General features: G+C 36.9%; 1 protein-coding gene and 1 long non-coding RNA gene across 4 annotated transcripts in view; one reads left to right on the top strand and one right to left on the bottom strand.

Annotated features, from left to right (window-relative positions):
* The window catches only part of LOC116183854 (uncharacterized), a 75,647-nt gene that overhangs the window by 25,629 nt on the left and 24,915 nt on the right, over positions 1-25,103 (top strand). The window lies entirely within an intron of this gene.
* AOX1 (aldehyde oxidase 1) overlaps positions 645-25,103 on the bottom strand; it is a 37,644-nt gene continuing 13,185 nt past the window's right edge. For 2 of the 3 annotated variants that reach the window (XM_021555356.2, XM_021555357.2), the window contains 21 exons: positions 24,044-24,206; positions 22,703-22,795; positions 20,574-20,743; positions 19,196-19,322; positions 18,780-18,902; positions 17,576-17,672; positions 16,519-16,643; positions 14,968-15,101; positions 13,650-13,737; positions 12,078-12,164; positions 10,457-10,648; positions 9,935-10,162; positions 8,803-8,898; positions 8,016-8,144; positions 7,444-7,518; positions 5,621-5,673; positions 3,914-4,028; positions 3,246-3,311; positions 2,476-2,664; positions 1,868-2,035; positions 645-928 (listed from right to left, as the gene is read on the bottom strand). In XM_021555356.2, coding sequence (XP_021411031.2) covers positions 869-928; positions 1,868-2,035; positions 2,476-2,664; positions 3,246-3,311; positions 3,914-4,028; positions 5,621-5,673; positions 7,444-7,518; positions 8,016-8,144; positions 8,803-8,898; positions 9,935-10,162; positions 10,457-10,648; positions 12,078-12,164; positions 13,650-13,737; positions 14,968-15,101; positions 16,519-16,643; positions 17,576-17,672; positions 18,780-18,902; positions 19,196-19,322; positions 20,574-20,743; positions 22,703-22,795; positions 24,044-24,206 — 2,578 coding nt within the window. In that variant the 3' untranslated portion in view covers positions 645-868. The remainder of the gene's footprint in view (positions 929-1,867; positions 2,036-2,475; positions 2,665-3,245; positions 3,312-3,913; positions 4,029-5,620; positions 5,674-7,443; positions 7,519-8,015; positions 8,145-8,802; positions 8,899-9,934; positions 10,163-10,456; positions 10,649-12,077; positions 12,165-13,649; positions 13,738-14,967; positions 15,102-16,518; positions 16,644-17,575; positions 17,673-18,779; positions 18,903-19,195; positions 19,323-20,573; positions 20,744-22,702; positions 22,796-24,043; positions 24,207-25,103) is intronic. The other variant, XM_077785130.1, reaches the window with a different exon arrangement.

The raw sequence follows: 25,103 nt of genomic DNA on the forward strand, positions 1-25,103 counted from the left end.
ACTGGCCTGATTTCTGCCACAGATACAGTGTCAGCTTAACAAATGAAGGGAAGACAAGCTAAATTGTGGAACACAGAGGCAGTGAAATAATAAGAGCCTGCAGGCTGACATGCCATCCATTCTCCCATTCAAAATACACTGAACGCTGTCAATTTTCCCATTTTGTTCAGAGGCTTTTGGCTTGCTGCATGAGATAAAGAAGGCTTCTGATGGAAATTGCAACTGTCAACTTTTGTGATAAAATTCTATATATCTAGACCAGCCATGGAAACTTGCCTGGCATATAGCAAAAGAGAATCATAACTCTTGTTTCTTGCATGGTTTTAACACAAAGATACCTGTGCCAAAAGATTCTAAACCAGCTTTACTAAAAGTCAGAGCATCACTTCTGGTCAAAAAGGCTCTGAATCCAACAGACAAGGTTCTGATTCTTTGACAAGGTTCTCTGCACTCACGGTTCACTGCAAGACTCAAATCTAAATTAGAAAATTAGCTGAAGCTATTACAAAATCACTTATTATATGAAGTTGTTTAGTGTAATATGTGGTAGTAAGTTATCTAGCATACCTTTACACTTCATTCTAACTTTCTTCTTCTGCAGCATTTGAGCTGTGCTGATCAGCAGATATTTCTTGTTGAAAACATATGGTTAACATACAGAGGATTTATTTCTGACAATTAAATTGCAGTCATTTAAGCAAAATATTCTAATAAGTACACTGGAGAAAGAATGAAGATAAGAATGTAAGATATAAAGTGCATATTTTTGGTAGCTGATTCTATTAAGAAAAAGAGAAAATACATTTATCTGTGTGTTGATTAGTATGTCTTGGGGCATTAAATCAGTTTTCCATTCCAGTCTTGTGCACTATGGTTTGTCATTCACACAGATGTGGCCCAAGGAGGAAGAAGCTTCATTGTTTTCCATCTAAGAGATAAGCAAGAAATGACAACAGTGACTTTATCTGACTGACAACCTCCCAACATTGTCCTTATCAGGTGCCTCCAAATCAGTGATAACTGGGATTAGGACTAAAGAGGGATGGAGAAGCATGGTCCCTTGCTCTGGTGGACCTCACCTCCTGCAATGAGAGTAAACCCACAAACTTACTGATTCAGGGGCCAATGGTGCCTCCCCACAATCACAGAAATACCATGGGAGTAATCTGTGAATGAGAGCTCAAGAGTTTCCATAGCAGAGCCTCAGGACACAGCATGGATTTATATGCTGGCAAGGACCTTGCCTCACTAAGTAAAAGCTTAACCAGAAAAAGAACTGTAATAGCAGTGGGAACATGATTACAGTGAACAGTTGCAGAAAACAGAGCATAAAGGATCAGCATTATACAAAGTGTATTACCTTGTTTGTTTTTCTTCTGTCTCTTTGTGTAGCTCTGAGTTAATTATTTTTCTCCCAAAGAGTACTGGGCATAGCAAGGAGAACTAGAATGAAGTGACAGTGCCAGCATGCAGTCAGTGGGGCAAAGCACCTGGAAGGAGTCTGAAGATGCTTAGAGGCTGATCCATTGCATGTTAGTAAGATGCTCTATTTAATCCTCTATGGGATTTGACATGCAGAAGAAAGGAAGAGGTTTCAGGGAAAGAGAGAGCTGTAAAAATTATACAAATTTCAAAGAAAAAAAATATACAAAACCCAGGGAAATTCCAATACAATGTCTGAATAGCATTTGTTGAAATAACTTGTGTAAATGAGATCTGTTACCAGACATTTCAATTACAAGGAGCTGTATTTAAAGCATGACTGACTGGAGACATCGTTAGGCACTTCAGTATTTAGGGGTGCCAAATTCAGTAAACACTGCTACCCAGGCACTGTTAAACAGAGCCTTCCCCCACCTTCTCTTACCATCTCAGTAAAGGCATCAGCGCAGTTTGCCCGTATTTGCTCAGCAGTCAGGGGGCTGTTCAGTGCAAAGGTTTTTTTCAGTCCTCTTTCATTCCTCACACCTGTTACTGCATCCCTCAGAGCGAAGAACACAGAGCATCCCAAGAAAAATCCTGCCTCACCTATCCCCTGAAAAAGATTTTAAAAAGCCAGTCTCTCATAAATAAACACATACAGTCCTATTTATTATTGCAGTGTACACATAAGCAAGCTGCACACTCTGACATTATGATTTCTCCATAATTAATATTAATTTCTTCAATTAATATTTTTATTCTAACTTTTCAGTTTATCACCACATTTAGAAGTATGGTTTTAAATTAATCTTGCAGCTTTTGTGTATGGTCTGTAAACAAAACTCTAAAATCACTACTTGCCAACTGTTAAAGTGACACAACAATCTGGCTTTTTCTTATTAGCTTCCCTGATGTCATAAACAAAACTATTTACTGGACACTTGTTTGAAATGCTAAAGGAGAGGAACTGAACACTTATATTTGTTTTATATCAAAGTAATTTCTCAGTTTGGCCTGGGATCTAAGAACTAGGCCCTGTGATGATTTGCTTACCTTGGATGCATAGATGGCATAAGGATTTTGAGAAGGTGACAGCAAGGAAACACTGAACTGTTCTGGAATATCACAAACAGCAGGGATCTTATACTGATCTGGACCTCGAGTATAGAGGGCTCCTTCTGAAGAATACTTTAACTCCTCCATTGTGTACAGTCCAATGCCTTGAACAAAAGCACCTTCAATCTTTAAATAAGAAAAGTGTAGCATTCATGTACTCATGTTTGGTTAACTGAGAAAACTTCACCAAGAACTCATTTGTATCACTAGCTGTTACTGTGATATATGTGAGGCCTAATGAACATCTGCATGTTTGCCTAATGAGATTCTTCAACATTCTAGGGCAACTGTAATGGAAAAGCTTTCATATCCCTCTCTCATACCCAAGAAGACAAATTCTTGTATAATGAAGTGATGAGATCTGTGGACCAGCCTACAATGAATAAAGATATTTCCCAGCTATCAAGTGGGGGAGGCAGATCAAACAACTTGGAGACTGTAGATCACAAACAGGATTTCAGTCCAGTAGACAGAATACACACACATACTGGAAGTACTACTAACCATGGGTAAAATTTAGGCTTCTTTGAAATCTACAGAGTTCTAACACTGATTCAATTGGAGCAAGTCTGTAGGCAAAAGACATTCTAATGTGATCTATAATCTAGTAAGAAATGAATGTTTTCTGAATTAATGAGTTAATCATCAATTCACATGAGGACAATAGTGTACTAGAAATAAGGCATCAGAAAATTCTTGGCACATACCTGTCCTATATCCACAGCTGGATTTATGCTGCATCCAATGTCCATAACAATGTCTGTTCTGAGGTTCTGTTAATAAAATTCAAAGTTGTATCACCCAGAAAGATGGACTGAAAGCATTAGAAAATAATGTGGGTCAGAGTTGTAATTCAGTGAAACAAGACTGAGATATGGGCCCTCCATGTACATAATTTCAGAATAATTTCCAATATCTCGCCACAGGCAAAATGGGCTTGTCTCAACTTTTACAGAAGCTTAGCCAGAGACAGCCCTGCCAGATTTTTCCCACTGCTCAAGGAAACCTCCACACAAATGTACAGAAAGAGGGCATATGTCATCAGACTATAGCCTTTAGCTGTCCAGATGGTCAAAAGCCTGGAAACTGAATATTGCTATAAGGTGCTTGCTGGCAAACAGGGACAGAACAAGCAAAGAACATGTTAGATGTCAGCCATAACCCAAAAGGTAAACACATATGAATTGACATGTATGTCAGAAGCTGGTTAATACTGCTCAGCTTCCATTCTGCTCCACCTGTAATTCATAATTACATCATTGACATATTTACTATCATGTGAAGACAGGTGATTTATTAACCCCCAATCTGAATGATTGCTGGAGCAAACCTTATTCACATTACTTTCAAAACTTCTCTGACATTCAGTTATTACCTTGTGATCTCCTGTTAGACAGTTAATTTCAACCTCTGAACAAGCAGCTCCAAAGAGAAAATATGTGAATGGCTGTCCTTCCCCTTTCTCCCAGTCCATGTATTCATTGTAACCTCTGATGGAAGAAACAAAGTCCACAAGAAGAAAACTGACTACATTTTACATTATAACAAAGCAGATAAGCGCAGAAGTTTGAAACTGCTTGTGAAATCTTAAGTACAAAATTTTAAGTGAAATCTTAAGTAACAGCTCAGAACTTCAAACTTTCATAAAAGCCAACAGAGCACCATTAGTTTAGATTTGATGCCTCTGATATTTGTATAAAATGTAGCAGACAAGGTATTTCAGCTCAGGAGAGTCTATAACCAGCATAACCCTAGAAATACACTAGTAAAAGCATAGTAACCAAATACAGAATAAACATTTAAGATAGTGGTTACTGGGGTAACCACATACATAAAGGAATTTAGAAAAAGGGAGGAAAATTTGTCAGGACCTATGAAAGAATAATTTACAAGAGATAAATGAAAAAGTAAAAATTACAGAAAAAGCTGACAGAATTGAGTGAGAGGGTTAAAGAGGAATATTGAAATAAATATGTAATTACTCAGAAGGGAGTGGGATTCACTGGGGACACCATAGTAGTCAGGAATGATGGGGTAAATCCAAGAACATGAGAGAACAGTGAAATATGGTATCTTCCAAACATGAGAGCTTTGTGACTAAGGTGTATTTTCTGGCTGTGTATGACTGTCTCTGTTGGGCATATTTAAGATTATCATAAAGCAATTGTATAGTACAGAACCATGCACCAAAAAAGGGATATACAAAATCCCATATACCTCAACTTCTCGTAATCCATTTACGTCAGATACCTTTGAGATTCTTGGAAGTAGAGAATATAACTGGAAAAGAACTAGATCAATACAGGATCTGAGGCTTAGGGATCTGCAGATGTTATTAAATATCTATAGCAAAGTATGACTGTGGTGCATTACTTGGGTGATATCAGCATTCCTAAAGGGCTGCATAAGCAGAAAACATACTTGAACAGGCTTAACAGCAGGAAGGGACATTTCATTTGGACATTTCTCAGTGTTTTATAAAAAGCATGGTTGTCCCAAGTGCCCTTTCAACTTACTCCAGACTGCCCAGAGACCTGAAAAGTTGCTATTGATAAGGAAGAACCACCAGCAGAAGAAGAGAAATGGCACAGCAGGTCAAGAGAAAAGCTTTGCTTTGAATCCCACCTGAGTTATAGCACAACATTTTTTCATTTCTGGCTCTTTATAAAACACTGTGAAAGAATTCAAAGAAAAAGGACCAAGAGACTGCTCTGTGAGCAGTGGGAACAATGATATTTATACCTTATAGTAATCCAGCTGCAGAAAATAAACTATATCCCACTTTGCACATGACTTACAGGCAGCAGTCAGTTTCTTGATGCTCTCTGGTTTGCTAAATGTCAAACCATGGAGCAAAGATGGCATAAAATATTCTTTTAATACTTTCTAGAAAGTCCACAGAGGACTAAATAACACCTAAACTTTATGCTTCCAACCCTCCATATATAAACGAATCATATGAAACATAAAATGAGCTATTAGAAAGACTGTTTAGACAGAATATTCTCTTTACAGCATTAATTATCTTCAGAAATCAATCCTGGTCTAATTTATGCATTTTTAAGGAACAAAAATATATTACCTAAAATAGCCGGTAGCTGAAAGGCTCACACTCTGTTTAAAAGCTTCTCTAATCTGTAAAATATAGCAGTGCTTATGGTAAACCAAGGAAGGAGCCAGGAAGGAACACAGCATAGGCATATTTACTTTATTTACATATATATACTTAGCCACATATATTTACTTAAAACCCAAACTGTAAAAATTGTAAAGAAAGGAAGTCAAACTGAGTTAAGCATATTTAGCTGCACAGCTGCTACAGAACTAAACTCCTCTTGCATGAACAATCTGAATTCTTTTGGCAATACAAGAAGGAATAGACCTGTCAACAGCAATGTTCTTGCAGAATCTTTACTACTGGTAATACCATAGTCAGAAAGGGTCCTGCTCAGTTTTCCTGATCAAGTTCAAAATAGATGGGTCTCTGTGTCAGCTAACCAGATCTGGTTGATAAATTACTGATTATAGTGGGACATGTGACTATGTGCATGTGCAACCTTTTTGCTTTTTCTTTGATAAACTTTATCTTAACCCACTGACTTGTTGGCTTTTTTCCATCTTATTTTCTTCCCCTGTCTCACTGAGAAGGGGAGTGGAGCACTTAGAGCAGTTTGTTGGGCACCTGGAGTCCAGCCAAGGTCAATCCACCACACTGACATAAAAGATCTGCATGACCTATTTGCACAAAATTTACAGTTTTCAAGAGAAATGCTCTTTGTAAAGTTCTGCCAGTAATAAAAGTGACAGTATGAGGACCCAACTCTATTCCCTTTGATTGATTCTCATGTTAGATTTACTCTGTTTACAATTCAAGAAATTTTTGTGATGCTTTTGGTCGGGTTGTACTGACTTTCCAAGATACAAAGTTACTTCTCTGCATATATTAATGTTCCTTCTTTGGTCAGCCATTTCTGATAATACTTCTGGTGTTTCTGAATGATCCAAATTAATTATATATCTACTAGAGGAGATTAGGTGTTTTGGATTAGTGTTTTAATATTATTCCTAAACAGGGCTTACACAGAGCCAAGGCCTTTTCTGCTTTTTGGATTGCCCCACTAGTGAGGAGGCTGGAGGTGCATGGGAAGCTGGGATAACTGCACCATGCTCAGTATATAAAGTGAGGGGAAGAAGGAGGAACAGGCAGACATTTGAAGTGCTGGTGTTTGTCTTCCCAAGTAACCATGATGTGTGATGACACCCAGCTCTCCCAGAGACAGCTGAGCACCTGCCTGTCCATGGGAAAGAGTGCAAGAATGACTTGCTTTGCTCTGGTTGTGTGTATGGCTTTTGTTTTACCCATTAAACTGTTTTTAATTCAACTCACCAGTTTCCTAGCTTCACTCTTGTGAATCCCTGATTCCAGTGGTGGGGGAATGAGTGAGCAGTTGTGTGGTGCTTGGTGGCTGGCTGAGGTTACACCACAACATACTGGAACCCTTTAGATATAGGCTGTGGTCCAAATCTGGGACTAAGCAGACTTAGCTGTACCTAGACTCCTCTGAAAAGTTTAGAAAGCCAGGGGATCTCACTGATGCTCATGACTCAACAGGAGGGACCATAACCTGAATTTACTATAATCCATTGTAACAGATTACAGATTTGTTACTTGGATATTGCACTGGCAATATTTAAATACTGTACTAGCAATAGATCTAACTATTATCTTCCACATTATAATTTGTGCCTGGCCAAGAACCTTGAGTTTCACCTCTCTGTGAGATAGCCTGTTTCTACAACTTTTAACTTTAGGATTATTAGGCTGAGCAGATTTATGGACTACAGTGCATTTATCACAGTTTCTGCCAGCACTCAAACACATTCAGTAGGATTCACAGGTCTTACCCAATCATTCCAGGTCCCTGTTGGGTTCTTCTCAATGATAGGCTGCAGGCGTTTCAAAAGAGTTTGGCAAGCATCCTGGTGAGAATCAGGATATATACCACAAAATTAATACAGATACATTTGGTACTATTCAAGTTATGTTCTAGCTACTATTTAATTAGTATATGCTTTACTGTCATCTTAGTTTGAAAAGGTATTGCACAAAGTGTCATGTAAACTACATAGACATAAAACTTCTAAATGGTTAAATTACAAGGGCTAATTCATCTCCTGTATGAATCAGTAGATATCAAACATGAACAGGGTGTGAGATTTGTATGGGACTAGTTAGTTTGTTAGATGAAGCAAGATTTTGTCAAGTATAAGCCTTTTTGGGAAAGTCCAGATCATATTCTAAAAACTCATAAACACCATTACTGAGAAACTGTTAAATCATGTTTTTTCTTGGCCATCTCCAGCAGTATTATTGGTAATCTCAAACTTGATATACATGGGATCACTAGGGCCTAAAGTCTGGCAAGTGTACACCTCAAGGAATAGGGTATTTTTTTCAACTAAATACTGTTCTTTACCTTCACAGCCATGCCATTGACATCTGTCCCTGCAGATCCCACCGAGGCACATGCATTGGGAACAGTTGTTGTGCTGGTTTCACAGAAGTGGATACATGACATGGGGATGTTCAATTCCCGACTAGCAATCTGTTCCAGGAACAGCATATTCTCTGTTTTAGAAAAAAACCTAAGCATTCTAACAATTCCTCAGTATTTGCTAGAAGTCAGTAATAGCAGGAAAGATAAAAATTTTAGCAAGTTCTCTTCCAATCTCCAGCTGAAATCATTCTGTCCAGTTTGGTAGTACTAAGAAATAGAAAAGGACAATGTTCTAGCTGTACTCAAACTCTGGATTGAGACTCTGAAGTCCAACACCCATTCTTTATTTTCCTCCTATAAGACTTACAACAAATTATGCAAGCCCAAGTCCCAAACTTTCATTGACTCTATAAATACTTTTGGAGATCTGTCTCAGAATTATCCATTAACCAAATAGGATCATGTTATCATCATGACCATAGCAATCTGAATAATCTCTGCCTTTTCCACTATGGTTTTTATAGGATCAGCACCCAAAATCTTATTTTTAATATGCCTTTTCACAAAGAGAACAAAAACCAGTCTGTTTTTTTCCTTCCTTCTGCCTCTATGCATGAATAAAGGTACCCTTGCTTTCTAACTCTATCAATGTAAAGAAGTAGTGGCTTTGCTGATAAAGAAACTGTTCTGCTGATACAGTAACTAACCAAAAAGAAAACCTTCACACTATTTATTTGCATGATAGATAAAGCAGACAATTTGTTACCTGGATCATTTTTGTATGAATACCCTGCCCCATTTCAATTCCACCATGAGTCAGAAGCACAGACCCATCAGTATAAATATGAACCAGTGCAGCAGCCTAAAAAAGAAAAACAAAATCAAGATCAGACTAGTGAGGAAATGTGTTGTATGTGGTAATGAATTTAATAACAAAATATACAAAGTGTTTAAGTGTATTTCAGTTTATCTGTTTAGTGCTTTTGAATAGAAGACAAAATTTGAAAGTCTGCTTGCTGCTCTTCCTCTATAATGAACTTTGTAAGAAAAAGATACAAATCCTTATATTGTGGTCTTTTCTGTTATTAGATCCTGAAACAAACCGACACCTGGCAATAGTATCTCAGTGGCTCCAAAAGAAGCTGGAGGAAATGCCTCACTAGGGGCTCTAAGTGCAATTTGTTGCAAGTTCCATTTTCTCTCTCATGGGCATGTGAGAGCCCTGGTGGTTTTTAAATGGCATAGATTGAATTTCCAAATGAGATTTTCTTCCTGGACTCAACTAGAAGTAGCACTGTAGACTAGAAAGGCCCTGCGACTTTAATGTTGAACAGACAGCCAGTTTGATACAACATAAGTCATTCAATTAATTTTTAATTGCTAGAATGTTGTCTGTTTCAGAAGCACTGGACACCTAACATTAAAAAAATACAAGGACCAAAAATAGTACTGTCCTTTCTTGCTTCCTTAACCTTAGGCTTTGATGGCATCAAAGGATTTAGGTCTTTAAGAGCAGCATCCCATAGTACCCCCACGGGCAGAAAGAGGAAGCTCAGAACTATTTCTGGAGTGGACAACTTATTCAATGAACATTTTGCTATCAGTCTTCAAAAATTTTTCCTAAGTGTGTTCAACTCACCTATTCCAACACTGCACCTCAACAGATGGGACTAGCCTTAAGTAGATAGGGTCCAAACTGCCTGGGTCCTAAAAACCAAACAGCTTTGATCTCATCTTGGAAAGAGCTACAGGCTACTACAGCCTCTTCAGGGAACAATCATCAGGAAGATAATAATTTTCCAGGAAAAGATAACATATTTGTTTTGTATCCTAAGATAAAGTGACTGCAATCTTCTATGGATAAAATGCTTAGCTCACTTACTCTTAATGAAACTCACCTGAGAAAGGTAAGGTGTGCCTAGTCCAAATGGAAATTTCATTGGTACAATGGCAATCCCTCTTTTCTTCCAGTAATTTTGTTTGTTAAATTCATTGATAGCTGTTCTCCTACTGTAGTATGCAGATTTCTCCATACATTCGTTCCAACACCGTATCAAATTCTGTGGATCAAGTTTTTGTTTGAAGTGTGTCTGTTCATTCTTCTTATACATATTTATTTCCCTAATCTGAAAATAATGAGATTACAGCTATCTCACAATCCTGTTTAAGGCAAACTGACCATCTGGGGGGACTAATAGACAACAAGAAGATCACAGTATGTGTTTTTGAACAATTACCAGTTTGTAAGACCATGCTATTCATTCAACAACCAGACCAATTTTAAAAAAGGTATGAATTTCAGCACAAATTATGTTTGACTTAGAAAAGACTTGTTCAAATAATCAAACTAATCTAAAGGTTTTAAACTTTCCAGTTCCACAGATTTAATTTCAGGAGTGAAGATGCCTTCATTTAATTACCTTTTCTGGTGATAAACCAGTTTTATCTGCAATGTCTGTTATCCAAGTTTCTGTCACCAGTCCTGACTGAGGAAAGCCAAAGCCTCGGAATGCTGTATTTGATGGCAAATTTGTTTTGCAGACATAAGCCCAGCATCTCAGGTTGGGAATCTTATATGCATTGTCCATTTTTAATAAGGATACTTCTGCTACCTGAGGTAGGGGACAAACAGATCTAGTTTAATGTCAGAACGGTGCTTCTTTCAAATTTACATTTAAATCTTCCTCATCTCTTATATAAAAGAGCTTAAATTGAGACAATTAGCTTTAAAGTTGAGTTTCTTGCAATCATTGGTTTAAGAGTACTCATGCATGCATAGAGATTTATTAATCCATTTTTCATGCAATACATTAATTTTTGGTTGTTTTTTTTTTGATACAGAACACAGATTATGTTACTTGTACTTGAATGCTATCAGTAGTTAAGGATGTAACAGATATGTCATTTTATGATTGATTTTGCTCCTACTTCAGTACCAAAAGCACATAAACTAAAAATAACCAGATTAGATTTAAAGCAAGAGTAGCTATGAAAGGAACTAATGAAAGCATTCTGAACTACATCCTATGGAAATCCACACTTAAGGCTTAGTTCCACCAGAAAGCATGTGTACTGCAGTCTATAGTGTCTTCTGGTCCTTAAGTTTTTCATTAGAAGTTTTACATGACAAACACAAAAAAATTCTGTACTAGAGACCTCAAATTAGGCTCTAGGAGTCAGTATTTTAAAAAAAATGGTTTGATGCCTGATGAAGAGATCACTCTTTTTCTTCAGTGTTAAGTAGATTTCTCAGAATGATAAATTTAAGCCTTGGTTATTCCTGCTAGGTCCAGTTGCTTCACTGTATCATTGTAGGACTTCATCTTAAGACAGTTCTGACATGATCTGCATTAACGTACATGCTTCTAATAATGGATTTCCTTCTAACCTAGGCTATTTTTCAGAACCAGGTTAGGCAGCAATACCACAGGCAGTTACACTGGCAGATTTCAGGATGCAGAAAATCCTCATAGGTGGGGCAATGACAAGCAGATGAGAGGTAGTACAGCAAACATTTCAGTCACAGCTAGAATAGCCTGAACAAACACAAATATCTAGTAATGATATCAAATCAAGAAACATTTTATACTTTGCAGATCTGTAAGTGAGGAACTGAGGTATACAGCACAATAAATGCTGACCCAGTACAGAAATGTATAGGGATAGCAACAGGATAACTATCACTATGAATTTTCTGAAGGCCAAGAAAGATTTTCCCAGCCCTGAAGATATAATGCTTTGGGCAGGTACTACACATTTTAAAAGAACTACAACATTAGTTGAGATATTCATAACAGAAAAATAAGCCTGAGAAAACATTAATGAAGTGAATGTGTAGGGCAATATAAGAAAGGAGTAAGATGCTTCACTAAATTTAATAAGGAAAGGTTAATCTGCTCAGTGTAGATTCTTCCAAAAACCCACAATCCCTATATCAAAAGTCTATATGATTAGTAATACGTGGGCAAGGGAATTTGGCTTCATAATTTTCCAGCTAATGTTTCCTCCATGTTGTAAGGTTCATGAGTATAAAATCCTTACCAGAACAGATTCGTCAGGGGTACATCCTCCATTAACATAATATTTGGCATCCACAGCTGTGATCCTACCATCATTCATGAAGCCAACCTACAAGGATCAACAGTACATGATTTAGAATTCAGCATCCACTTTTTTCCAAAGTGCTTGCATATTTTGAAGATTAACCCACACATTTAGAGTGATACTGCATTATTAATTTCTGGCAGCATTCACTGAAACTATAGAAGGGCAGAGAGGGAAAGAAAGTGTGTTTCTAATATATAGGCTTTCGCTTCTGGCATCTGTGATCTGTATAGGTGCAGCACGGAATACACAACATAAGCCCATTGGGAAAGGAAAATGCAGTAGCTTCCTCTCTATTGCCTGAGATGGCTGACAAGAGTGTCACCTAGGAGTGTTTACTGTAGATAAAATCAAATTCCATTTTGATGGTAAGAACAGTGTCAGGCAGATGGAATATGACATTTATGTTTATTAATGAAGAAATGTTATCTTTATCTCATATCCCTCTTTTCACCTGTTGCCACTAACAGTTCCTGAGTTATCAACATGAGCTACAGCTCATTTTCAACTCTAGGATAGCATCTTATAAAACCTCTCTTACTTTACCTATATAGAATGTCATGAAACTTGCTTAGTATTAGCAGCTAAATTTGCAGCAGCCTTAGGCTGCAAGCTGTGAACTTTCCCCTAGGTACATTAAACTATTACCCAGTCAAGTAAGAGAAGGCCTCAGAGTCATTTCAAACCAAAAGATAAGGAAGCTACAATCTCTAGCAAAGGCTACACACTTAGCAATAAGAAAAGAAATAGCCCAGCTACAGACAGTGAAAGAAACCCATGAAGAATGTGAAGGCTCCAGACCCTTACTACGACTACTGGTTTGTACTGTCATGTGAGGGATGGGGAGCTTAGATTGTAAGGATATAATTGCCCAGGTATAATCCCATTGTTCATTTTTTGAAGGCATCCAGCTTGAGCTGTACAGCTATTAAAAAAAGGTATGTTTAAAGAAAAATCATTCAGCTTATTTGATTCAGCAGAACCTTGAATTTACATCCCATTATGGTGGTTGGCACACATAATTTATATGACAAGTAGAGAAGGAAAAGAAGGCAGAAATTATCCCAATGCATAATTATAACTGATGACAGTGCATGGGCAGGGAAGAGATTAAATTCCTCAACAGGGTGAGCTTTCTGCATGACACTGTTTCTGTGAAAAATTAGCTGCTTCTTTGTGTGAATCTAACCATATGGAGAGTTTAAAATAAAGTTCTGCAGAAGACGTCTGCTATAGGTTAGCTTCCTATTCCTAGAAAGAAAGACAGAAAGAGGCTATAAAAGAATAAAGAGCATGAAGGAACTAGAAAAATAATAAAACAAAACCCTGAGAATTAGTAGAAGCAAAGAGGCTGTACAGTAACTATCTCTTGGGTTCCTGGCTTGTTTTGTTTTAAAATTGAGTTGGTTTTACTAGTTTTCATTAACAGAACACATTACTAGTAACATTGAAATATTATTCACAGTATACAGGTGGGTATTTTTTTCACTGGATTCTTGTGGCACTCACTTTATATTTAGCCAAAAAAGGATGTCGGCCACCAAGCATTACCATATCATCCTCTCGGCTCAGAATAAGACGGACTGCTCTGCTGGTTCTAAATCCAAAAAAGAAAAGTCAAACTGCAATTAAAATAAAGGATGTTATTAATAAGATGGCTATGGCTACTCATCATGTATCCAGATCCAGCCATGCATATACACACGCATTTAGATTAAACTTAGCTTTGATAAGCCTGAACATATGCTTAACACTATGTCCAGATTTCATATTTATCACATTTACAATCATGTCAGAATTTTCATTTCACCTCTTGAAAGCCAACAAGATAACTCAGTGCAAACAGCTCCTGAAGAAACTATTTCTGTGTTAAGTGCTTGTCACCTCTTAGCTATTCAGAATCATGGTGAAATAGAGTGTCTTGGAATGAAACCAAAATATGAATAACACTAAAAATGCTAAAATTAGTCTAGAAATGCATATACCATTTAAAATAATTATTTTATAAAAATGGACATAAGGTGTAAAATAAGGTCCTAAGAATAAAAAAAGTTATTTTAAACCATAAATGAAATATTATTTTTTAGCATGATCTCTTAATAAAAAACACAGATAATGTGGCCAAAAATAATCAAGAGCCAATTTTATACCAATGACAGTAGAAGCAACATATCTATTGAGCAAACCCCTCCGATGACAAGATAATTTTGGCTGACAGAATGTAGCCTGATGTAAATTCAGCAGCAAATCAGTTATGCTTATAAAGAAATTTAGTATGCCCTGAGAGCTAATTGCCAATATTGCCCTGCCAAATTTGGAAGATGGGGGATGGAGCTTTATGTGTTGATGATGTTAAACTAATTCATGCACTATTAGAAAAAGCATAACACCTCATTGGTTAAAGCTAATTTTGACTGAAAGATGTAATGAGGACTAAGCTATAACTACTTTTTCTTAAAAGCAGTTCCACTCATGAACTCTTCCTTCAGCATTCTGCTGTGCCAATGAAGTTAAAAACTGGAGGGTTAATGTCATATTTAATGTATGTATGAAGTCTCAGTAGCTAGGGACTGGTCCTTTTGAGTATTTCTATCTTATATTAATATTGACTTCCTGCAGTCCATTAATTTAGTTGAGGATAGAGCTGCTCAACATAAGTAATCCAAGAAAACAAAACAAAGAAATGCACCAGTCTTGCAAAATGTGAAGTCAGGATTGTATGAAATTTTGACGAGCAGCTTTGGAAAAGGAGAAAGCATTTTAGCCAAAATGGAAAACTTGTTTGCTTAATTTTTTTTTCATATCTCAACACACATATTGCACTTACTTGTTTGCTGCCACTGCAGCAACTGATGCCAGTAAGCCCGTTCTCAGGATTTTCCCACCAAAAGCTCCACCAACTCGTTTAACGTGGCACATGATCCTGTTGGCTGGAACACCTAAACTCGCAGCTACCATCTCCTGTAAAACAAGTTTCAATATTTTATGCCAACTCAAACTAAGTCCAAAAGCTAGATTCTGAAATAGAAACCTTTTCTAGAAAAGGGTTCCTCAGATGTTACTATTCTTCTATCAGATGAATATAACTTTTCCTTTACCCTAGGTTATAAAGCAAAGAAAGAGTAACAACAAACTCCTACCAGTGCTCACATTTCAGATCTTTAGCATGCAGACTGTGAAAAGGCCATTGGCCAATGTGAAGAATAATACTCTAGAATTACATTATCTAAGCAGTAGGAAGCTTCAGGTATAATAAAAATGGATTAGTATACAGTTGATATTATTTTTATTAGTGAGGTAATACCTCATTCTTATTTAAAATAAAACTGTTTGTTTCCTAATAATCTAAGGTCTTTCTAATGCCAGGAATGTTTTTCGTTGAAATAATTTTCTCAAACACAAAGTTCTTCATACTATTTGGCTATTGGCAATATAATAATAATGGAAAATATAAAAGGAGGTGAACTGGGCTTTGAACACAAAATGCCAGTGTTGAGTCTGAAATATCATCGGTTTCATGCACTATGGTTATTGCTAGGCAATAATAGCTACCAAGCTATGGTAGCTTTTTTTTGTCATTTACCATCATGGCAGTGGTTTAGAGGGCTAGAACACCTCTAATTATGAAGACGGAGAAATTTGGAGTTTTTCAGCCAGGAGAACACAGCTACAGGGAGACTTTACTGCGGGCTTTCAAACTATAAAGGGGGTTCACAAGAAACAGAGCACAACTTTTTAGCAAAGCTTGTATTGACAGGACAAAGGGCTGTGGTTTTAAACTAAAAGAGGGCAGGTTTAGACTAGACAAGAGAAAGACATTTTTTACAATGAGGGTGATAAGACATGGGAACAGGTTGCTCAGAGAACATGTGGACACCTCATCACTAGGAGTGTTCAGGGGCATGTTGGATGAGACTTTGAGAAATTCTATGCAGAGGAAGACAACCTTGTCTATGTCAGGAATGTTGAATTAAATAGTCTTTAAAGGCTCCTTGAAATCCAAAGCAATCTGTGATTAGAAGACTGCTGCATAGAATAGCAGTCTCACCTACAGCTGCTAGACTTGATCAGATCCTCAGTAGGTTCTGACTCTGCCTCACTTCAATGGAAAACTAACAGAGCCTCAGCACTCTACAGAGAGATTTTCATGCCTACAATAGTGGAGTATTAAGTATTTTTTTTAAAGGGAAAGGAGAGACTTATCCTGACAGTGTAGTGCTCAGTGATTATCAGAATACAACAATACTACAAAGCAGCTGTTATTCAGATGGGCAATTTCATGTTTCTATGGCTTCTGTTCCTACAGATTTCTAAATGAAACTTTAAAAGCCCTATTATCACCAGTCCAAACACTTTCTCTGAGAATGCTCTGTATTACCTGAATAATTGCTGGATGTTGTGTTGACACATACAAATCCATTTCTTTATCCTCTCCTTTTGGAACAGCAAGCATACTCTGAGTCTCCATGTAAAAGTGTTTCTGTCCCCCAACGCAAATCTCCCCTGACCCAATGAGAAAAACCACAAGTATTACTGAGGGAAAAGGACAGAAGAAATCAACCAGAGAAGAATTAACAGCCCACCATCATGTAAATGATGGCAATCAGTGTCAAATCCTCTGATACTTCTTGTGTGAAAGAGCAACATCTAAAATAAAACCACAAATTAAAATCCTTGTAAGATTAAATTGGTCTTGTTCCAGTAGCATCACCAGAATTGGATTAAAGCAGAACACTATTGTGCACAAGTGGTAACAACAATAAATAAAGCCTTGATAAGTTAAACAAAGCATGCACATACTAGACTAGGTCAAGAGGGCCACCAAGATCATCAGGGGGCTGAACCACAGGACGTATGAGAAGAGGTTGAGAGAACTGGATTTATTAATCCATAAGAAGAAAATGTTTAAGAAGAGATCTTATTGCTGTCTATAACTATCTATAGAAGGGTATAGACAAGAGCAAGCCAGACTCTTCTCAGAGATGCTCAATGGAAAGATAAGAGGCAACAAATACTATAAATTCCAGCTAAACATAAGAAAAATCAAAATCGGTATGAAAGCAGTGAAACACTAGAACAGGTGCCAATAGATGTTGCATAAACTCCATATTTGGAGATATTAAAAACATGACTGGACATAGCCTGTAACAACCTGCTCTAACCAGACCTACTTTAAGTAGGAGGTTGGAATAAGACTCCCTCCCAACCTAATTATTCTGTAACTTTTTTCAAGAACAGATGACACAAAAAACTTGAATGTAGTAGCAGAACAATAATACACTAGGTTTAGTCATGTTGTCTTCCAACTGCCTAAGAGTTTTCTCAGGCCTAATGATTATATGGAAAAAAAGGTATAACTGGGACTTGAAGAGCAGACAGCTAAACCCAAATACTGACAACCAAAGATTTCTTATCAAATGCATTCTACAGTTTACCTTCAACTACATTATCAACAGTTTCAAATGCTTCATCAACATTTCCTTGTTCTAATTTTCTTTTTGGCTCAAAGAATGAGTTGTGTTTTATAGCTTCCTGCAATAGAGAAAAAAAGAAATAGGGGGTTTTAAGTATTTTTAAGATTCCCAGCTTGTTGCACCATTTTAGTCTCAAGACCAACACCATTGTCTTTACAGACTGGAACCACCAGCTACCTAAATCAATGAACAGCTGTTTTTCATCACTTTACTGTCATTGTTGAGTTTGTTTATTCAATACCAGCAATTCTTTCCTGATGTACCTTGTGTAACTGATGACAGCAGCTTCTGAAGGAAATGCATTCAAATTATTCAACCTGCTCTTCCCAGTCATACATCCAGGAAATGACCAAGACACCACAGAGTATGAACAAAACCACATCACCCAAAGAGTGATGCCAGTAAGAGGGGAAGAAATCACATGGACTAAGTAAAGGTGGAATCCATTCATAAATTAGTTTTTGCTTTATTTCTTATAAGATTTCATTGGAATTTCAATTCTAAAGAAATGTTAACAAAATTTGTCAGCCTTTGCCTATTTTTCTATCAGAAAGATTGTTCCATTAGACCACACACACATTAAAACAACTGTAAAGTGACTACCAGGACTAATGCTGATTCCCTGCAAGTGTGTCCTTTGTTCCTTACTTCTACTCTCTTTAATCCAGGGTAAGTCTATATGTGACTCTCACATTACACTTCTAAAATGTTGTTCATCCCTAAAACCTTTCTTCCATATTCCCCCAACAACTCCTATGTCTATAGCCTAGCTTTCAAGCTAGATGACAGATAAAAATGCTGGAGATAATCAGGAGCTGACTGTTAGCCACTATACTCTGTGCTGACTGACCAGGTCATGCTTATTGTGTTTTCCTCACCGGGAACATTAGAAGAGTTATTTTTTTTTTTTTTTTTAATGTTTATTACTGTAAAACTTGTGAAACTTTCATACTTCTGAAACTGTTGTCTGTCTATCAGAAGTGGTCAAAATTAGACAAATGTTAAAAATTTATTTATAGGGAGATACTCAGACTGTTTAATTGGATGTTCAAATTAATCTTGTTTCCTTAAAAATTACATTTTAAAAGCAACTAAAGAGTGTGAACTGCTGCTTCCATTCATTAAATAGGTAAAACAATAAAAAAGCAGAAGAAATTATTAGTACCTCAATTGTTAAAATTACTGGTTCCAGCATTTCATACTCTATCTTCACTTTTGCAGCTGCTTGTTTGGCATGAACATCTGAATCTGCGACCACAGCACAGACAATCTGACCCACGCAAATCACCTGGAGAATACACATCTCATAATGGAACAGTGGATTCAAACAATTCACATATGTGCCACTCATATTCTTATTTTACATAACCACCACTTATGTTACCTGTTCAGAAGTTTTCTTTGAGTTAGGACTTTCGTATTTTTACATCATCCATGAAGCAAACAAATTATAAAAATACCACTATAACTACAGAATCAAGAAAAATACAGTATTCAGAAATGGATAGTGGGAGCATAAAATGCTGGAGAAAAAAACAGTTAATATTAAGAAAACCAGTTGCAAAAATATTGTATTTATACCTCATTTCTTGCAAATATAATCTCCGGATCATCAGAAAAATGAAACTCATTAGCAGCTGGCACATCATGAGCTGTTATGACATCAAACACACCTGCTACTTTTAGGGCCTCTGAGGTATCTATAGATCTATTGGGATATGGAAAGAGAGAAGTGTAATTCATTAATAATACAATCTGTTCACAGAGGAAAGGAACACAGTAGAGAGGTATATTTCTTGTACTACCAAGATTTGCTGATAGGCTCACACATGCCTTTTCTTTCTGTCGCTGGCATGTGGAAAAGTGCAGAAAAAAGACAATTTAACATACTACTAATCTGCTTCATTTTAAGAGATAATTTAGATACAACAGGGAAATCATTGTCCCATTAGATTGCCTGAACTGCATTGGTTTAATAAAAATCACTGTACAATTATGATGTTACAGCTGCAACTTTCTAAGACTTCACAGCCTATACATATATTGCAAGATACAATTACACATCTTCAGATGGAGGATTCCTGTAGAGAGATATAAAAGAAGTCACAAAATCTGTATAAATGGAGAGGGAATTGAAATGTCTAGGTGTCTAGAAGGATCAGAAGGAACAGCAGAAAATCTATAAGAACAGCATGTTTTGAAAGCACCTACTTCATCAGGTCATCAGATTCCAGCACATGTACAGGCATCTTCTCCGGACACCCAGATCAAGAGACAAAGGAGACTGAATAGATCCTATTGTCTCACAGAGATGGGGGTGATATCACCTCCATGATGGGACCAAAAAGACAGCTGCAAAACCCAGTACTAACCAGGAAATATGACAAGGACTCAGTAGCTAGAAGCCCCAGTCCTATCTGTCATGACAACTAATCCTGACTAGATCCCTTGAATATGTCTTGGTGCCTGAATGTTGAACAAACTGCTAGGATAGGTGTATCTTGGCAGCATAAAAGCATACATTAAACCAGTTTTCATACAAAATAAAACCCTCTTCTCCACCCTTTTCTCCTATAAGCCTCATATGAGCTTTGCCACCTTGTTGCTGCAATGTTGCCACAATATTTTCTTCTTTCATCATAGAGTTAATGTTTCAAAGCAGTGCTGGTAAAACTGAATCTTGAAGTCCACTTGCACTGCACAGCTGAGTGCTTTGTGGAGGCAGCTAGGCTAGATCTGGGCTATGGACCAGAAACAGTGCACCCTTACTAGTACAGTAAAATAGGGTGAGACACTTAAATCCTAACAAACCCTTCTACTAGTGTAACAACACTGCTTCCAGCATGGATTTGCCTGGTTATCAGGCATGATGTTCTGTACACAAACAATTCATTAGTTTCTCTAAAAATCTCAGGCAGCAATTCATAACACTTTCTTCAGGTCCATTTTGAACACTTACACAATCTTTGCATGAGCTCTGGAACTAGTGACAGCAGCCAGGAAAAGCTCCCCATCCACAGAAGGAAGGTCATCAATGTAGACTGCTTCACCAGTGGCGTGCTTTATCGCAGACTGGTGCATAACGGGCCGTCCTACAGGGTCCTGGGGAGACTGGCTCGGCTCTACATCCTGAACAGTCAGAAACACACACCCAGCACCCCCAGTTAAAAAAAGAACAGTCCTGTTACTCTTACAGTGATCAGAAAATTAGATGAATGAACAACTGCTCATACTATCATTTTCTCGTTCAATATTGAAAGAGATGTGGCTGCAGGAGGTGACTGCTGCTCCTGGGCGTTTCTTTCTCCTCTTTTTTTCTCTTAAGCACCCTTCAGATAGTACCATACAGAATTGTTTATCTGGATTTTTTTCCTTAATTATTTATATCAAAGTAACAAACCTGGCACTTTTTCAGAATGACATTTTGCTCTGTTACTGAATAGTGTAATGAAGCTTTGATAATTTTCTGAATTATTCATATAAGATTCTGCTCTGAATGTTACCAGTGTCAAGTGGTGTACTATGAGCTATATACAATGATTTCTAGGATTTGTCTTCCTCACTGAAAGAGTGCAACTGATATGCAAATCAGTGAGAAAATACTACTTAAATATTTTCTTCCCAATTATTTCCTTGCACCTGGGTATGAATTTAGTGTCTTATTAATCTTACTTCACTAGGGTTTTTTTTTGAAAATGAATTTAGTGTTTCCAGTTAAATCTGCCATGTCAATGTCCAGAACACTTTCCCAATTTTTGTGACAGTATTCATGCTTTTTCTTTTTCTATATTTAGAATTAGTTAATTGCTTACGACTTAAAATGTTTTTGCTTCTAAAGCTTTCAGCACACAAGTATTCAGGCTATACACGTCCACTTCCTGCACTTTCTGGCACACTGTCTGCTTTTGGCATAAAGTCAAGAACAAACACTCTTCACTTGACTGCCTGAAGTTCCTCAAATGGATGTCTCAGCCAAACCACTTCAATGTTTCCACCACAGAATGACAACATATTTGGATTTCAGAACAAGCGTTCTTTTTTTATCTTGATTTTAAAAGCTTAATAATGTCCAAATGAAGGAGTGCAGAAAAAAAATACGACCTTACAAAATCTAAATAGACATTTAAAGTGGAAAAACTCAGATTTTCTGGCTTTCTAAATTTCTGTTGCTCAGTGCCAATTTATATGAGTAACAAATGGTTTAAATTTCTGATGTTCAGTTACTTTATTATAGATGAGGAATAAATTGAGGAAAAGTCACAGAGAAAGAGTCCCTTTAATCCAGGCTCCTCTTGGTGCCTATTGCCTTTTCTAAAAAATAATAATAATAATAGCTCTGAAGGAAACTTAAGATAACAATTTGAACAAATTTGAAGTATTTAAAGCTAAGGTGTTTTTCTAGGGAATATCCAAATATTAAAAGAGAAACATTTATCTATATTTAATTTGAATTTTTCTTCAGGTTTTCAAAAGTTGGTATTTTGACTTGTGTATTGAGGGTGTCAAAATATCAAAAATCCTTGCAGATGTTTCCACCATGAACTATTTATGCAGCGAGCTCAGAAAATACCAAATGTGTTCTTTGCTGCTCTCTACTGTTGATTTAGGACAACCTGCTCGTGTTAATTTGAGCACAAAATCATTACACACCATTTTAATTCCTAAATCTACAGTAAGATCTAAGAGCCCCCTGAGGATCTTGAAACAACAATACTATAGCTATGCTATAGTATATATACACTATACCTGGGCTTGTCAATTTTTGTTTTGTTTTGGTTTTTTTTTTTCATTTCTTTCTAACTGGCTTGCACACTGCAATAAACCAATTTTAAGCAGTATGACAATGGAGTTTGCTTAGCATATTTATCTTCAAAGAACTGTCTACAGGAAGTGAGTATACCCCAGAATCTATTTTTACAAACAACGATTCTCCAAATGAGAAACAGTTAAAAACAACCACTAAAAGCCTTTTGCTTCCAGTCCTTTGATAAATCTGAACCTGACTTTCACACCAAATCCCCTGTTTGAACTGTGACTTTTTACCTAGTCTTATAAAGCACAAAACAGTGTCAGAATGAAATCACTTACTTGATATATTTGGATACTTTGGGGCATTCTGGTTTTGAAATCTTGTAGTACACTCCCATATTCCACAGGAATGCCAGGATAATGGCAAGGATCCTGAAAAGGAAGTGAATTACTACTAAAACTCACATTTTGAACATTACAATTAGAAAAGCCAAAAACCAAATTCAAACACAAAATCTTTATGCAGGAAATGCATTCTAGGCTCAAACTAGAAAGGCCCTAAAACAACAATCTGAAAACAATGTAGAGGTTTTAGATGACACTAAATAATATTTTAAAATATATTGGATTCAACAAATATGCTTTTTAAAGTAAGCAACAAAGTAGGGACAGACAGAAGAGCTTTGTTTTGATGTCTGATCAAAAGTGGCTCAGAATCACTCCTGGTACTACAACAACTACCTAGTAATGGAGATTTAGAGGGAAGAGCTCAAGGTAACACAGAAGAAAAACATAAACGGGATATTTTTCTCTGTGAGAACACATTTAAGACAAAAATAAAAAAAGTAAATTACACCTAGAATTTCTTGGCAAGTGAAATTTTAGTGTCCTCATCTCCCAGTCAACAGCTCATACTAGGACGGTTGGTTTAATAGCTACAGATTTTTCCCAAAGCCTTTATTTCTATTTCATCTATTTGTGTTTTTAACTATAGACAGAGTAAGATCTCTTGTATATTGTCTTTGGATCTGGGAGCTTGCTACTGGTAGGTTGTTGTATTAGTATTGCTCAAATGTCTTTTAAAGCCTTATGTGCAAGGTAAAGATATCTGAGCATCTAAAAGTTAAATGGGCATCTCTCCATCAGTCTCTTGGGGAGTTAGACACTTAGGTTTTTGTGTAGCTCCAAGCACCAAAGACAATGATTTAGCACACTGTACAAATTGCAAGCACTAACATATAGCAAGAACACCCCTTTTATTTGCTTGCACAAGAGCAAACATGGTGAACATTTGGTTTGCTCAGACTGGAGGAGACTCAAGGGAGACCTCACTGAGGTCTTCAACAACCTCACAAGGGAAAGTGGAGGAGCAGGTATTGACCTCTTCACTCTGCTGACCAGTGATAGGATTGGAGGCAATGGCATTAAACCAGGAGGGGAGAGCTTTAGGTTGCACATCAGGAAGAGATTTTTCATGCAGAGAATGTCTGACTACTGGAACAGGCTCCCCAGAGTAGTGGTTACAGCCCCTAGCCTGAGCTCAAAAAGCACTTGGACAACGCTATCAGGCACATGGTGGGACTCTTGTGCTGTCCTGTGCAGGGCCAGCAGTGGGACTCCTGTGGTCCTGATGGGTCTACTGTAACTCAGCATATTCCATGATTTTAGGAACTAATTTACCATTGTCTTCAATGACTGTGATACTTCCAGGAAAAATCTGTAGAAGAAACTGACCATCAAAGTTTTCTTATAGTCTACATTTTCATCACCAGTTGAGCCTGGAAGAGTAATTTCTTTAAGAACTAGTCTGCATGCTTCATCCAACATCTGTTTATTCCAGTGTCTATTAGGAAGAATAACAGATACAATCAGACCAGGACTAATAAAAAATAAATACCGATTGCAGTCATATATGTGTACTATCAACCACAGACATAATCCTGCTCAAAATGAAGACAAAATGTTGATTATAATAATGTCTGCAATTTTTAAAATGGTGTAGGTCAATATTGCTCACAGAGCTGAGCTCCCGTAAGTAAATTAAGTGCTATGCCAGCACTTTAAAATAAACAAATACATAATTAAACAAACCCTATTACAGCTTTAAGGCTTTAGCAGTCTTACTGATTCTCACCATATTGCAGATACTATCCTATATTTGAAAAAATGTAGATAAAGATATAGATGCAAAATGTAGATACTTTCAAGGGATCTAATTAGCTGTTACATTTTCTGAAAGTGCTGTCTTCTTCAAGCATCTCACACTGTTAATTCTCCATAGTTACACAACTGCAGATATCGAAATATTAAGTCTGTTAGACTAAATTTAATCATGTTAAGCATCAAAAAATAGTGAGCACTTCAACTAATCAAACAGTTGCATATCAAATAGCAAAAAAGGCCACTGGGACTTCATTTAGTGTTGTTTTTATGCTGCTTGAATTTGCAAATTTTTTTCCTCCAAAACTTGGAAGGGTGCTGCAAACTGGGAGGGAAAATCAGGGACTAATTCCAGAGATTATCGGGACTCTGTAGATGAAGAGCTATTGAAAAGGTGAAGACCTGACTTGTACTTCTAACTTTATTGGGCACATCTAAAGTTCTCAAACTTTGTATCTTTTAGAGACAAGCTGAAGGACTCAGGAACACTGATGAGAGGTTTATCAAATATATGAGATACAGAGTAATTTACCCAACCTTGGGTTTAGGGGCATAACTGACTCATGTATACATCACCCAC

Source organism: Lonchura striata, chromosome 8 (assembly GCF_046129695.1).
Source record: "Lonchura striata isolate bLonStr1 chromosome 8, bLonStr1.mat, whole genome shotgun sequence".
NCBI lineage: Eukaryota > Metazoa > Chordata > Aves > Passeriformes > Estrildidae > Lonchura > Lonchura striata.